At 38.8% G+C, this 14,922-nt stretch overlaps 2 protein-coding genes across 5 annotated transcripts; one reads left to right on the forward strand and one right to left on the reverse strand.

Moving 5' to 3' along the window:
* The first annotated feature begins 512 nt into the window (after positions 1-512).
* LOC134740003 (ribosomal biogenesis factor) lies at positions 513-6,931 on the forward strand. 4 transcript variants are annotated; one of them, XM_063668740.1, is made up of 5 exons: positions 513-581; positions 1,159-1,284; positions 3,384-3,500; positions 5,860-5,976; positions 6,268-6,931. In XM_063668740.1, the coding sequence occupies exons 3-5, from the start codon at positions 3,387-3,389 to the stop codon at positions 6,337-6,339; spliced, it is 303 nt and encodes a 100-aa protein (XP_063524810.1). In that variant the 5' UTR covers positions 513-581; positions 1,159-1,284; positions 3,384-3,386; the 3' UTR covers positions 6,340-6,931. The 4 variants fall into 4 exon arrangements, with proteins under 4 accessions (XP_063524810.1, XP_063524812.1, XP_063524811.1 ...); XM_063668742.1 differs by lacking the exon at positions 1,159-1,284 and having other exon boundaries at positions 540-581; XM_063668741.1 differs by lacking the exons at positions 513-581; positions 1,159-1,284 and adding an exon at positions 641-881.
* A 79-nt stretch (positions 6,932-7,010) lies between these two features.
* Positions 7,011-13,433, reverse strand: LOC129042066 (transcription factor E2F5-like). Its single transcript, XM_054497666.2, has 4 exons — positions 13,374-13,433; positions 11,480-11,747; positions 8,704-8,751; positions 7,011-7,140 (listed from the first exon to the last, which is right to left on the reverse strand). Exons 1-4 carry the CDS (start codon positions 13,374-13,376, stop codon positions 7,031-7,033), a joined length of 429 nt encoding a protein of 142 aa, XP_054353641.2. The 5' UTR covers positions 13,377-13,433; the 3' UTR covers positions 7,011-7,030.
* Between the last annotated feature and the right edge of the window lie 1,489 nt (positions 13,434-14,922).

Raw genomic sequence — 14,922 nt, forward strand, 5'->3', positions numbered from 1 at the left:
GAGATTATAGCTCTAGATCTTTTCCAACCTCAAGGTTCCCTCTACCACCAGCTGAACCCAGGAAACCACCCAGAGGTGCACAGCGCCTCCTCCTGGGAGAGTAGCAGAGTTAACCGGGAGTCCGCGGCGGAGCGCTGACCTCCAGTGCCGCGGTCTTCACTGTGCAGTCTCAGAAGCACCTCGGGCAGTTTCTGCACAAGTACCCACGCCAGGAAGTAGAGACTTGGCTGGCTCTATAGCCCCAAACTCGCTTGAGCTGAGGATAAGTCTGCAACACCGCGGAAGACAAGGGATGCTAATGAGACTGAACTTCCGAACCTCGCTCTATGGGTTGGGCTTCGCTTTCTCACTGCACCTTGCTCCTTAGAGTTGGCTCTATGGGCGGGACAATGCCAGGTGGGTGGGAACTCGCCCTATGGGCGGGACTTCCGCCTGTGGACGGGGCTCCATTCAGTGGGTGGAGCTACGGCTCGTGAGCGGAATCCTGACTGGTTCATTCTCCCCGGAACTTCCTAGACGGCTTACGTGCCAGATGGTGTCACCTGGAGCTTAAAAAGCTACACGCAAGTATTAAATTGCTGGTGAGAGTTTAATAAATTAAGTTTTCTGGAGGGCTGGCGTGAAGTTTGCAGGGGTCGGGGTTGGATTGGGCTGGTCTCATACCGCTGTGGCCTGTAGGCACGGTTCCATCGCGCTCTACCTCGGGCAGCCCTACTGGGTAGCAGGCCGGAAACCCCGGTGCTTGTTGGCCTTTCATCTCCTGACGCGGTCCCAGTTTCGGACTGTGTCTTTCATGATCAGTTTCTACGTGGTTTTCAGAGAATTTCCTTCCACTCGCACACCGCCACTGGTGTATTACTTTCTCCAGGAACCTTGCTCAGGTCTACAGCCCTAGTAAACCTCTCCTCCACTTGTAGACTGTCTGTTCATGGTCCTTGTGTATATATTATAGGTAGTGTCATGTACAATATACCTATCAAGTCTGTGTATGTTTCGTATATATACTGTCATTATTTATGTTCCATATATATTTTTTGTGTATACCAGGTTTGTGACTACCACACCTGGCATATAGCAATTGATTAATATATACTAGATGAATGATTGGATTTTGGTTACTATTGTAATAATTTTATTTTAATTTTTATTTTTATTGAGACTGAGTCTCAGTCTGTCGCCCAGGCTGGTGTGCAGTGGCGCGGTCTCGGCTCACTGAAACCTCCGCCTCCTCGTGTCTCAGCCTCCCGAGTAGCTGGGATTACAGGCGCGCGTCACCACGCCCGGGTAATTTTTATTTTTTTCGTGGAAACGGGGTTTCATCATGTTGGCCAGGGTGGTCTCGAACTCCTGACCTCAAGTGATCCGTCCGCCTCGGCCTCCGAAAGTGCTGGGATTACAGGTATCAGCCACCGCTCCCGGCCTGGAATGATTTTAGATTACTTCATTTGAGGGGTTTTATTATGCATATTTTATTTCTTGCATCTTCTGTAATAACCATGTATTTTCTACTGCATTCTTTTTTAAGTAGGAGGAATACTGTTGGGGTTCAAAAGCATTGCTGTTTCGGTTAAGTAGTTCCTTAATTACTTAAAATGTAGTAAGGCTACATTGAAGGAAGATATAAATTTCAGTCAAGGCTACGACTGAGCAAAGGAAAAAAAGGAAGAATGTTCAAGGTGTCTGTGCAGGAGAACAGTTAGACCAGGCTGGCTAGAGCAGAGTTTATAGAGACGTAACAGGAGATATATGTGGCAGATTTAGGGTACATTCAGCGTGCCAGTAATATGCCAAGCCAAGGCACGTTGCCCCTTATACATTGGGAAAACTGTTGGTTTTTAACAATGGGAAGGTCGATCGCATAGCTTGGTGCCAGATAGCCACTGTGCAGATGGCTTAAGCCAGGGGTTGGCAGACTTTCTGTTAAAGGTCGGACACTAAATATTTCGGACTTTGTGGGTCATAGTTATAGCAGGAAAGCAGCCATATCAGCACATGATTGAATGGACATAACTGTATTCCAATTAAACTTTATTTTTTAATTAATTAATTTTTTTGAGACAGAGTCTTGCTCTGTCATTCAGGCTGGAGTGCACTGGTGCAGTCTTGGCTCACTGCAACCTCCGCCTTCTGGATTCAAGTGATTCTCCTTCCTCAGTCTCCCGAGTAGCTGGGATCACAGGCATGTGCCGCTACGCCCAGCTAATTTTTGTATTTGTAGTAGAAACAGGGTTTCACCATGGTGAGGCTGGTCTCTGCCTTCACCTCCCAAAGTGCTAGGATTATAGGTGTGAGCCACCGCGCCTGCACTTGGCTTCCAATTAAACTTTACTTACAAGGAGAGGTGCTTGGCCTGATTTGCTCCATGGGCATAGTTTGACAAACAGTGGTTTGAACAAATGGACCTAGGGACTTCAACAGGAACCCAGTCCTGAACTAAGCAATATTACACCATGTTTTTGTATAGCTTTTATATTTATACATGAAGTGCAATACAACATAACGTTAGCTCTGATCTAGTCTGCCTGGCTGTAAGTCCTGGCATCTCCTGGTTAATGACAGTGTGACATTGGGCAAATTAACTTCTCTTTGTGTCAGTTTTTTAATTTTAATCTTTAAAATGGGGATAATAGTACTTATTACAAAGGGTTGTTGTAAGGAGTAAATGAGTTAAAGCACATTAGTGTAGTGCTTGTACATACAATAAAAGCTCAATACATGTTAACTTAATATTTTAAAAATTATTCCTCATATACATTATTAAAGACAGATCTGAGAGATGTTTTAAGGTAGAATTTACTGGCCTAATTCATCTCTAGCTACGGAGGAAAGACAATATCCAACATTTCAAGGCAAGGGCCATTGACGTAGAGGTAATATGGAAGTCATAAAAGTAAATTAAGGGAGAGAGGGAGGTAGGAAATGGAGGATTAAGGACTGATTTGGATGGGATGCACAGGAGAGAAAGTGGGGAGAGTAAAAAGGAATAAAAAAGAAGTCAAGAAGGAGGCAGAATCAGTCTCTAAAGTATGATAGAAACCAGAATAGCATAGTAGTATATAGACTAACAGAAGGATGGGTGGTGAGGTACTGCTGAGAATAACAGTTATTGTGTTGATGATATTAGTGAATTCAACCAGCAGATATTAATTGGATGCCTCCTATGGGCCCATTACTGGGGATACAGGGAAGAATTAGCTACTCTGTACTCAAAGAGCAGAAAATCTACTAGGAGTGAAAGACATGGAAATAATATATGCACCAACTTTAAAAATAATCAAGAGTAAGATGGAATTTTTTAGATTTAATTGGTACCTTTAAAAAGTTAAAATTTACTTACGGTTCATAAATGTGGGCAATTTAATTGAATTTATTTTCTTTTCTAGACAATGGCCAAGAACAAATTAAGAGGGCCGAAGTCCAGGAATGTATTTCACATAGCCAGCCAAAAAAACTTTAAGGCTAAAAACAAAGCAAAACCAGTTACCACTAATCTTAAGAAGGTGAGTATTAGTTAAGTACTCTGACTTTATTGTTTACAAGCAAAGTGTCATTTTAAGCTACTGAACAACTGTGGGCTCTGACTTTTTAAAAAGGTTCTTCATTTTTCCTAGAAAGGTAAGGATGGTTTCAAGCATTTGTCTAAAAAAATATAAAAAAAAGGAAGAAAAACAACCTCCCTTTCTTGAAAACAAATGTTGAAAAGAAATAAACATTTTAACTACAAATGTGTGAAGCTTCAATTTAATAATTTACTGAAGCATAGAACTCATTTAAAAACCATAGTATGGGAAACAGTTCTTATCTCTAAACTCAAATACAAGAATGTATTAATAGAGGCAAGACATGGGATGTCAGTGAGCACCCATTCTTTTTCTCCTCAGTAATTCTTGTCTCTTTGAAGACATCTGCAATTCAAACAAAAACTTGTAAAATGAAGATAAAAAATATTTATTGAAATGCACAATTTGAAAGGGGTTTCTTTCTTTTCTTTGTCTATATTTCAAAATACCTGAGAAATTTCTTCAAGATTAACTAGATTCTTTTAAGAAAAATTTTTAAGAAAATGTTTTCAAGTTTCAGTAGTAGATGGAGTCAGCTCTCCAGGACTCAGTTTAATTATAATAATCCTTAGAATTCTAACATTTCATCTTTCAACTTTCATGAGCTAGCTGAGTTAAGCTTTTTGGTTGAATAGTTTTATGATTTTATAAATGCTAGGAATGAAATTAAGCAGATGGTGGGGGTTTTGGGGATGACAGTTTATATAGGACAGTCTTCATAGTTGAAACATTGAAACCAAGACTAGAATGATAAAGAGCTAGCAATGCAAAGAGCCAGGAAGTGTTGGGAGTGGTGGGTTCGAGGCAAAGAAAAATAGCCAGTGCAGAGGCCCTGAGCTAGGGAAAAGCTTGGTGTATTTGAGGAAGATTATTTTATTTGGACAGGAGGTACTAGAACTTTTATATATGCCACCAGGTAGAATCTAAGAGAGAGATCTATGGGTAGGCAGCATAAAGTGCAAAGGAGGTAAGGGTTTTGAAGGAGAAATTGTTTGGCGGCAGCAGCAGTGAAGAACAAGAGCACCACCCCTACCTCTGTTACACTCAAAAGAGGAGGACTGCAAGGGAAGCTGTCATCAGGGGTCTTCCATTAAGACAAGAAGGTCCAGGAAGGATTCAGAGATGTACTGTTATGTTAGAAGGGACTAAAAGTATTTGATCCAGGTTTCTTGTATAGATGCGGGATGACAGCACTGTAGCCTAGAAAGATTTTGGTCACTATAAGGATACAGGAAAAAAGCAACTCAGTTTCTCTTATTGTCACTCTCATATGGTCACTCAACACTTCTAATACTAGATTTGTGGGGTGGTTTCCCCCACACCTAACAATTCAGCAGATGAATCTTCAGCAGGCAGCAGCTGGGTGTCCTTTAATTGAAATCTGACACTGCTGACCTGGAGATAGCGTCAGATTCCTTGAGTCCTAAGCCTCTCCCCAACTTCCAGTGACAATCACAAGTCCCAGATGTTTTACCTGTGCTTCTCACCAACCAGCTATAAATAAAGGGTCCCATGACCCCCTCCTTGGGTTTGATTAATTTTCTAGAGCAGCTTGCAGAACCCAGGAAAATACTTTTACCAGTTTATTATAAAGGATATTACAAAGGAGACAGATGCGTAGCCAGATGGAAGAGGTGCAGAGAGCAAGGTACATGGGAAGGGGCATGGAGCTTCCCTGCTATCTCTGGGCATGCCACTTTCTAGGAGCCCTCATGTGTTCAGCTATCCAGAAGCTCTTTGAACCCAGTTCTTCTGTAGATTTACGGAGGCTTCATTATGTAGGCATAATTCATTAAATCATTGGCCATTAGTGATGGGCTTAACCTTTTTCCCGACTCCTCTCTCTGGAGCAGAAAGTCCTAATCCTCCAACCCTGGTTTTTATCTGACTAGCCCTCCTCCTGAGGCTATCTAGAGACTCCCAGCTGCCAGCCATCTCATTAGCATTAAAAAGACACTGTTATGCCTCTTAATACAGTGATTTAAAAAGCTGTATGACGGGAAATGAGGACAAAGACCAAATATATGTATATATCTTATTATGAATCACAGTATCACAGTCACATATCTTGGCCTTCTGTAACATAAGTGTGAGGCATATCCACATAAATCCCATTTTTTAAAAATCAAAACTTTTTGTCTGTAATTTCCCAATAAGACTATAAGAATTTTTGAGTGAATTATTCCTAATTTGTTGGTAAGAGTTTTTAGATTTTAGATTTAATGGGTTAAGGTTGAATATATCTTATCTTTAATGGTTATGAGATCATAGATTAATGCTTTTTTTTCTTTTTTAAAAGATAAACATTATGAATGAGGAAAAAGTTAACAGAGTAAATAAAGCTTTTGTAAATGTACAAAAGGAACTTGCACATTTCTCAAAAAGCACTTCACTTGAACCTCTGCAGAAAGAACTGGTAAGCAGAAATCATTTGCTTTTTTTTATGGCTAACAAATTGAGGCTAGTAAATTAAACTCCAAGTTTTCAAAGCCTGTAAGTTGAGTGTCTTTCTTGGTACTGGCTCTCTAGTACTAGGCTCTATAGTATAAATAGCATATTCAGACTCTAAAACATTGTCTGAATATACAGATTTATTGTTCTACTTCCAAAGATATGACTAGAAAAATTAAATTGAATAACAGCTTATATAAGTCATTTGTCTGCTATTGTTGTCTACGTTTTTAAATACAATACTTTCTCCTTTCAGATTCCTCAGCAGCGTCATGAAAGCAAACCTGTTAATGTTGACGAAGCTACAAGATTAATGGCTCTGTTGTAATATAGTGGTGATGCATCTAATTCTTCACAAAGACCAATAAATTAAATGTTTTATACAATTTTATTTTTAAAAATCTTGTTAATGTACAGGCATTGGCACATTTTGAAAACAAACTACATAAACATGTCTTTCCTATAACCTAGGAAAGTGGAATGTCAGAAGTCAACAAAATGTGATAAAGTGCTAAAACAGAAGGCACTTCACAAAATCTGTTCACTGAAACAGTTATATATCCTCGTTTACATCCTTCACTTTACAAGTGGCAGTGAATGTCTGTTTGGATAGAAGGACATACAGAAATACAGGCAGTTTAGTGGCAGTAAAAATATAAGACAAACAAGTAATGAGTCCTTGGCCAACTTGTTTTTGATGACTTGTAGTGTCCTTTAACTTTCCTCTTGTAAGAAGAAAAAACAGAAGGATTCACAATTAGAAGTTGAAATCCAGAATCTAGTTACTTTTGGGAGTGGGGAGGTTTGTGGATATTAAATCATTTATCCCCTAAAGCAATCAGAGCCCTTTGTTTTTATGGTTGAAGTTTTGTGAAGTAAAGAAAGTATTAAGGAAGAACACTTCAGAATCAGTGAACTAAAAGAGGTGTTACATTCATTATTTTAAATACTTAGGTTATTAAGAAGTCTAAAATGTTACACAGTTAGAGGTAGATAACAGTCCCAAGTTTCCATTGAATCTAATAATTTAGTATCTGGACAACAAACAGATCACAAACTCCTTCATTATCATCTAAATTAAAGTTGTAGTCATCTGCCGGGGTAGGAGAAAGCCTTAAGAGAGGAAACACTGCAAACAAAAAACAAATTCAGTGTTAAAGATGGTTTCTACATACAGTAAATGATCTTTAACAAAATACTCTCAAATACATCATTCCAAATTAAAGACTTGTGTAATGTGTATTTTGAAAGATTCTCATTTAGTAACAATTTATACATTGATTATTGATACTAGATTGAGAAATAGAAGTTAAATTTTTCTTTTTTTCTTTTTTTTTTTTTTTTAACATGGAGTCTCCCTGTGTCATCCAGGCTGGAGTGCAGTGGCTTGATCTCGGCTCACTGCAAGCTCCACCTCCCGGGTTCACGCCATTCTCCTGCCTCAGCCTCCCGAGTAGCTGGGACTACAGGCGCCCACCACCATGCCTGGCTCATTTTTTGTATTTTTTAATAGAGATGGGGTTTCACCATGTTAGCCAGGATGGTCTCTATCTCCTGACCTCGTGATGTGCCCACCTTGGCCTCCCAAAATGCTGGGATTACAGGCGTGAGCCACCGCGCCCGGCCTAGAAGTTAAATTGTTTATTGGTTGAACTTATCACTAAGGTAATATAACTAAAAGGCTCTAATGAGGCCAGGTGCAGTGGCTCATGCCTGTAATCCCAACACTTTGGGAGGCAGAGGCAGGTGGATCACCTGAGGCCAGGAGTTTGAGACCAGCCTGGCCAACATGGTGAAACCCCGTCTCTACTAAAAATACAAAAAGTAGCCATGTGTGCTGGCAGGCGCCTGTCATACCAGCTACACAGGAGACTGAGCCAGGAGAATCACTTGAACCTGGGAGGTGGAGGTTTCAGTGAGCTGAGATCGTGCCACTGCACTCAGCCTAGATGACACTCCAGCCTGGATGACAGAGGGAGACTCTGCCTAAAAAAAAAACAAACACACAACAGAACACTAATGAAAGTGTTCTGTTTGCCACTTTGCAAACAGAAGAATGAATTGGACTTACAAAGTTTGCTGATGTTCTCTGCTTCTACATATATGTTTAGTACATCTCTAGTTACTATAACATTGCTAACTTAATTGCTACCACTTCGTAGGTTTCTACTATATTTGTTAGGAACTAGGACTCTGATCCAAGAACTTACAGAAGGAGAGAAATTATTAAAGTAATTAGCATATTGTAGCTAACTGATATTTAATAATTTTTCAGGTTAGATGACAACGTGGTTAATATTAATACTAATTCAGTGACTTCACATTGGCAGCTTGAAATTGGCCCGGGTAGGGGTATTTACAAAAGCAGGTGTTCAGATCACTTGCTGATTTAGACAAGTTATTTTACTCTTCTTGGACCAGATCCTTCAGGAGTGGAAAGGGCTAACAGTTTATTTTCAATGAAGGTGAGAAGTATCCCCATATGGATTCCTTTCCCTCAAAATGCAAGCAAAGAGAAATAAATTCTGAAGGATGCCTATTACTTACTGTAAGTGTTAAGGGAGAATTTTCATGAATCTTCATAGTAAAGCAGGTGGCAAATATATGTTCATTTCTTTTAAATTATGTTTCACTTATAAATTCCACAAAAGCATTACTGATATATGAGTTAGTAAAATTTTAACCTACTTACCATCAGAAGACATTAACTCATCAATGATATCTCCACTAATAGATCCTGCTGGAAACAGTAATAAAGTTTTGTTACATTTCTGTTAACAGTAAAAGATACTTATATTTAAACACAAGTAGTCACAGCAGCAGCTTGACTGATGTGCACATTTATATAAAGTACTAGTACTTTGTGGACAGGTTGTTTTCATGAGCACCTACTCTATGCCTGGCATTACTTTTAAACTTCCAAACTCAAGAGGAAGACCAAAAGGCTCATTATCTGCCAGGCATGGTGGCTCATGCTTATAATTCTAGCACTTTGGGAGGCTGAGTGAGGCGGACGGATTGCTTGAGCTCAGGAGTTCAGACCAGCCTGGGCAACATAGTGAAATCCATCTTTACAAAAAATACAAAAAAAATTAGCCAGACATTGGTGGCACGTACCTATGGTCCCAACTACTTGGGAGACTGAGGTGGGAAGGATCACTTGAGCCCAGGAGGTTGAGGCTGCACTGAGCTGAGATCACGCCACTGCATTCCAGCCTGGCTGACAAAGTGAGACCCTGTCAAAAAAAAAACAAAAAACATCAACAACAAAAAATCACCTCAGCATCATTCTACCAAAACTGACTCAGTTTTGGTCAGTAGTTTCATAATTCTCCCAGTTATTGAACCTTAAAACTTCAACATCACTTTCCATTCCTCCTGTTAACTTTATCTCCAGATCTCACACATCAAATGTTATTTTGCCTACAGTGTTTCTCAGATGTGTTCATTATTTCTCTTCCCGATCTCACTGTAATCACTGTTTTAGCCTTTTTATTTATTTATTTATTTTGAGACAGGATCTCTGTCTGTCACTCAGGCTGGTGTACATTACGTGCTGTCATGGCTCACTGTGGCCTTGACCTCCCAGGCTTGCAATCCTCCCACTTTGGCCTCCCTCCCCAGTAGCTGGGACCACAGGCACACATCACAATGCCTAGCTAATTTTTAATTTTTTTTTTTTTTAGAGATAGGGTCTCACTGTATTGCCCAGGTTGGTCTCAAATTCCTGGGCTCAAGCAGTGTACCTGCCTCGGCCTCCCAAAGTGTTGGGATTACAGGCATGAGCCCCACCACTCTTGGCCCTTGTTTTAGCCCTAATGTTCTCTCAATTGCATAACTGCAAACGTCTAGTTTCCATTGCCTCTGAATTCTGCTTCCCAGGGCCAAAACCATCTTTCCTAATCATATTACTCCTGTGTGCACCATTATAGCTAATTATGCTATTTTCTTGGTCACAGATCTTCACTGGTTTATTGGATAAATATCCTAACTACTCTGAAATTCAAGGCCCGCTCTAATGTGGCCCAAAATTACTTTCCTTAGTTAGGATTTCCAAATATGAAACCATAAAAACAGAATACTCACTTTTTAAAAACACTTTGTTGAAGCCAATGTGTTAATTGTGTCTAAGCTTACCCATGTAAAACCCACGTAAAGCTTGCCTGCTTTATATTCTAATTAGATTGTAAGCTTTTTAAGGACTACATTTTCTTTCTTTCTTTTTTTTTTTCTAAGACGTAGTCTTACTCTGTCGCCCAGACTGGAGTACAGTGGCGCGATCTCGGCTTACTGCAACCTCCAACTCCTGGGTTCAAGCAATTCTCCTGCCTCAGCTTTCCAAGTAGCTGGGACTACAGGTGTGCGCCACCACGCCCAGCTAATTTTTGTATTTTTTAGTAGAGACAGGGCTTCACTATAGGTTGGCCAGGCTGTTCTTGAACCCCTGACCTCAGGTAATCTGCCTGTGTTGGCTTCCCTAATTGCTGGGATTACAGGTGTGAGCCACTGCGCCCAGCCAGGACTACATTTTCTATTGTGCACCCTAATGGCCTATAGTATAGACATATTTATAGGGGAAGGAAAAGAATAGATGTGGGCAAAAAGAAGCTAAAAAACATTCCATGTCCAGTTAGATCTTGTTAGCATCACTTTTAACCTGTGAACTCCCATTTTAGCAATGAGACACATCTTAGAGGTAAAATAAACAATTTGGATTATATACAATATAGTTTTAAATTATCTGCAATATGATATCTATATTGGCACCATTCATTCATTCTGTAGTCAGTGAGAGATTGCCTACCATGGTCCCTTTATTTGGAATCAGTAAGATACTGCCAAATTAAGAGTTGTGCTCTCTACTCCTGATACCCAGTGTGAAATGTTTTAGCTTTTTAAAATTTCATAAATGAAACAACTGAGGAAAGTAAGATTTCCTACATAATTGGAGTTGAGACCATTTATCACTTCTGTAAAACTAAGCTTCCCAAATAAAAAGTATAACAAAGAATATGGAGAAACAAGAGGCGTAAGTCACTATGGTCTATACTTAAAGATAGTTGGAACATATTTCACTAATTTATCCTAGACTTACTAAGAGAGATAAAATAACCTTACCAAGTAAACTCCAGGTAAAAGCTGACATCTATATATGCCACAAATGGAAAATTCCACACCTGACCTTGTGATAGGTTGCAGTCAAGCCACAGTCAATACTTTGTTTCATGCAAAAATTAAAACTATGGTATAAAATTATCTTCAGGCTATTTGAATAAGCTGTGTATGAAACAAATGAATATTGTGTTTAGACTTGGGTCCTATCCCCAAGATATTATGTATATGCAAATATTCCAAAAATTTGAAAGTGCTTGGGACATTTCTGGTCATAATCACTTTGGATAAGAGATAGCCAACCTGTTTTTATGTTTCTCCCTCTCTAATTTACAAAAGAAAGGCTCTGAACCCACCTGAAGATATATCTGTAGCTGATGTCTGCTGCAGAGCCTGGCTTCTTTCAGAGACATGTTGCTCAGGCAGATTTTGAGCTGCCATGCTGGATTTTCGTGGAGTCACTGGAGTCAAGGACTGGGAGAAAGGCTGTGTGAGGTCATCAGGTGGGGGAACAGGAAAAACCACGGGCTTAGATGAACTCGACTCTTTATTTATAAGCAGCACATGGATAGGTCCTGAATGAATCTTTAGATTGATCTGGTATTTCTTTTGTCCATTCTGACCCTTTGAAGTTATTGGGTATAAACAAATATACAATTATTAATATTTCTAGCTAACTTAAGACAGTAAAATAAGACAGGCAAAGCTACTAGGGACTTACTAAATTCACATAACACAATAAAGTCATTAAGTCAAAACACAAAAGTAGAGACATAGAGTAGAATGTAATTTTGAGGGCTCTGAACCACTAGTCATCAAAAACTCTCTGGTGTAGATTCTGGCAACTGTCCGATATTACCATGTGTGACTATATAATAGGTCAGGGCAAAGCAATGCTCCAGGTATTCCCCATATACAGGAGCTTTATCCCCTGGGGTTGGCCACCACAGATCTGGTCAGTTCAACATGCTTCACAAATCAAATTCTTTTTTTTCCCATCTGCAAGCACAAAGACAACTAATTTCTCCTACTGAGAAATAAATATAACATTCTTCCAGCTGAAAAAAGTAATCTGTATCCTGAGGCTTCAGACTCCAGTAATACAAATGCCTAAATTTAAACTTTTAGAATAAGGGGGTGGGGGAAGGAGGTAGATAATATAGTAATCTTTTTCTACTCCCGTTTTTGGTTATTGCTTTCAAATTAGTTTGTTTTTAAAAATCTGAATCTGAAAATGAAAATCATGGAACTCATTTATAGTCAATAAATGTCTTTGATTTAATAAGCCGGACAATGTTTTGTAAAAGACCTAATTTAAAGGAATTGATTGTTGATATGTACATTGAACTTTTTCCTCAGTGGCAATTTTTATATCAATTGTAGATGTGTTGTTGTTGTTGTTGTTTTGAGACAGAGGTTCACTCTTGTTGCCCAGGCTGGAGTGCAATGGCGCGATTTTGGCTCACTGCAAACACTGCCTCCCAGCTTGAAACAATTCTCCTGCCTCAGCCTCCCAAGTAGCTGGGTTTACAGGTGTGCACCACCATGCTCGGCTAATTTTGTATTTTTAGTAGAGATGGGGTTTCACCATGTTGGTCAGTCTGGTCTTAAACTCCTGACCTCAAGTGATCCACCTGCCTTGGCCTCCCAAAGTGCTGAGATTACAGGCGTGAGCCACTGCACCCGGCCCAATATGGTCATTTTAACTGATTTTTATAGATTATTGGCCATATCATTAGTCATTTCTTGACATCTTCTATCTTAAAAAATTCAAATTTAAAATAATTTAATCAAAATGTTAAATCATTTTAAATCATTTGGTTACTTGGGGATAGATATTTTAGGGACAGGACCCAAGTCTAAACACAATATTCATTTGTTTCATACACACCTTATTCACATAGCCTGAAGATAATTTTATACAATAGTTTTAATTTTTGTGTGAAACAAAAATCACTTGATAAAACATTCTGATTACTTTTTAAAAATTGACTTTATTTGAGCTAAATGATATCAATAAATGACTAAGGATATAGCCAATAATCTTTAAAATCATTTATGATTCATTTAGTTCTATAATTTTACCAAGGAATTAAAGACATACAAATTCAGCTATCAACACTTTTAGATAAAAACTTGACTAACTCACAGTGTTTACACAATTAGCTCACATTCAGCTAAAGAAAATATCCTTCTTGAGACAGTAGATTCATTTTTCCCACTTATGTAAATATAAGTTATCCTACATACCATTTCTGGAATGGGTACCTCCAGTTGTGTACCAGAAGGTGCCTGAATGGCCAAAAGTGTATCACCTGGTCAAAAATAAATATAAAGTTACATAAAATACTGTTGATCATGGAATATAGTGGCAAGAATGTGGGCTCTGGAATCAGAATGTTTGGTTCAGTCCCAAACTAGGTGACCTTGAGCTTTGGTTTTCAATTCTATAAAATGGGGGACACACAACCTACTGCATAGATTTATTTTGAGGATTAAATAAGGTAATACATATATCAGTATTATACATGGGTTAGTTGTATGATTCTCATTAACAAATTCAGCTCAAGTTGATTTTGCTTTCACTAAGACTCCTGTAAAGTCTGAGATTCTTAAAACCATTTAGCCTCAAATAACACTGTTCATTGGACTAAGGATAGTGGAGATTAGGTATGAGACAGTGAAATGTTGAGCTTAAATGATTTTATTATTTTTGAAGCCAAATTCTACAACAAATCTCTGTTGAGTTGCAGATTAACAGAAGTCTCAGCAAACTTCCTTAAAAAACTCAGTAAATACAGTGGTAAAATAGAACAATAGGTCCATACGTATTTCCAACATAGTCTTACATAGAAAGTCAGATTCCACTTGATGAGGTACTTGGCAGAATCTTTTTAAATGAGTGGATAATACACATAAATTTAAATATGCACAATTTCATTTTACTTGGGTTGTAATTTTGGGAACACACGTCCCCCCATTTTAGTTATATTAATAACTATAATTATTAACATGATATTGTTATCTTAAGGAGAAAACACAGGGGCAGCAAATTGCATAGGAATAGGTTTCCTGGTTGTAAGATGGATTCACCTAATTCTTTCCTCATGGTTTCTTTGAGTTTCATTTGAGACCAGCATATACTTGCTGCATATAGTTTCATAAACAGTGCTGATGAGAACCATGTTCTAGTTCAAGTTTGGTCACTAACTCTGTGACTGTGTGACAATGAAAGTTGCTTAATCCCGCCCTGATTTAGCTTGCCCTCTGTCCCTGTCCCCTTCCCCTTCCACACACAGTTGATGCCTACCAGTGGAGCTAATGAACTGAATGCTGTGAAAAGCAGCTATTCTCATGAAAACAGAAACAAAAGCAGTCTATGAATACATGGCATGGTGGAGTGAGACACTGTGTCCACAACTTCTGAAAATGACAGGATAAGGGCACAGGGAATTCTAAATCACTCTCCACTGAATCGGTTGATGAGAGGAAGAATGCAAGGAAAAGTCTAATGGTACTTACCATTAAAGAAATTACAGATGTCTTCATGAGTTACATAGGAAAATGTACTGTCATAGGAGTTAAGGAAAAACATTTATATCAAGCCGTAGGCATTTAAATTAAGGTAATACATCTGAAGGTCAAAATAACTAAATGACCATATGCACAGAGGGACTGCCACCCATGGACAGATAAAAAAAGAAATCTACTCTAGAAAGGTAAAGACAATTAAAGGAGTTCCCATCCTTTGCTCTTAGAAGAAGCCATTCTGATTTTTGTGACATTTGAGGACCCTTAG

Source organism: Pongo pygmaeus, chromosome 7, assembly GCF_028885625.2.
Source record: "Pongo pygmaeus isolate AG05252 chromosome 7, NHGRI_mPonPyg2-v2.0_pri, whole genome shotgun sequence".
Classification (NCBI taxonomy): Eukaryota; Metazoa; Chordata; class Mammalia; order Primates; family Hominidae; genus Pongo; species Pongo pygmaeus.

Excerpts from the sequence above, each read along its gene's own strand:
- LOC129042066 (XM_054497666.2), bottom strand. Across the intron at positions 8,752-11,479 it reads AGCTACAGATATATCTTCAG|CAGGATCTATTAGTGGAGAT; the intron begins GTGGGTTCAGAG and ends TACTGTTTCCAG. Across the intron at positions 7,141-8,703 it reads TGAGTTAATGTCTTCTGATG|TGTTTCCTCTCTTAAGGCTT; the intron begins GTAAGTAGGTTA and ends TTTTGTTTGCAG.
- LOC134740003 (XM_063668740.1), top strand. The coding sequence starts at position 3,387 with ATGGCCAAGAACAAATTAAGAGGGCCGAAGTCCAGGAATGTATTTCAC. Across the intron at positions 3,501-5,859 it reads TTACCACTAATCTTAAGAAG|ATAAACATTATGAATGAGGA; the intron begins GTGAGTATTAGT and ends CTTTTTTAAAAG. Across the intron at positions 5,977-6,267 it reads AACCTCTGCAGAAAGAACTG|ATTCCTCAGCAGCGTCATGA; the intron begins GTAAGCAGAAAT and ends TTCTCCTTTCAG.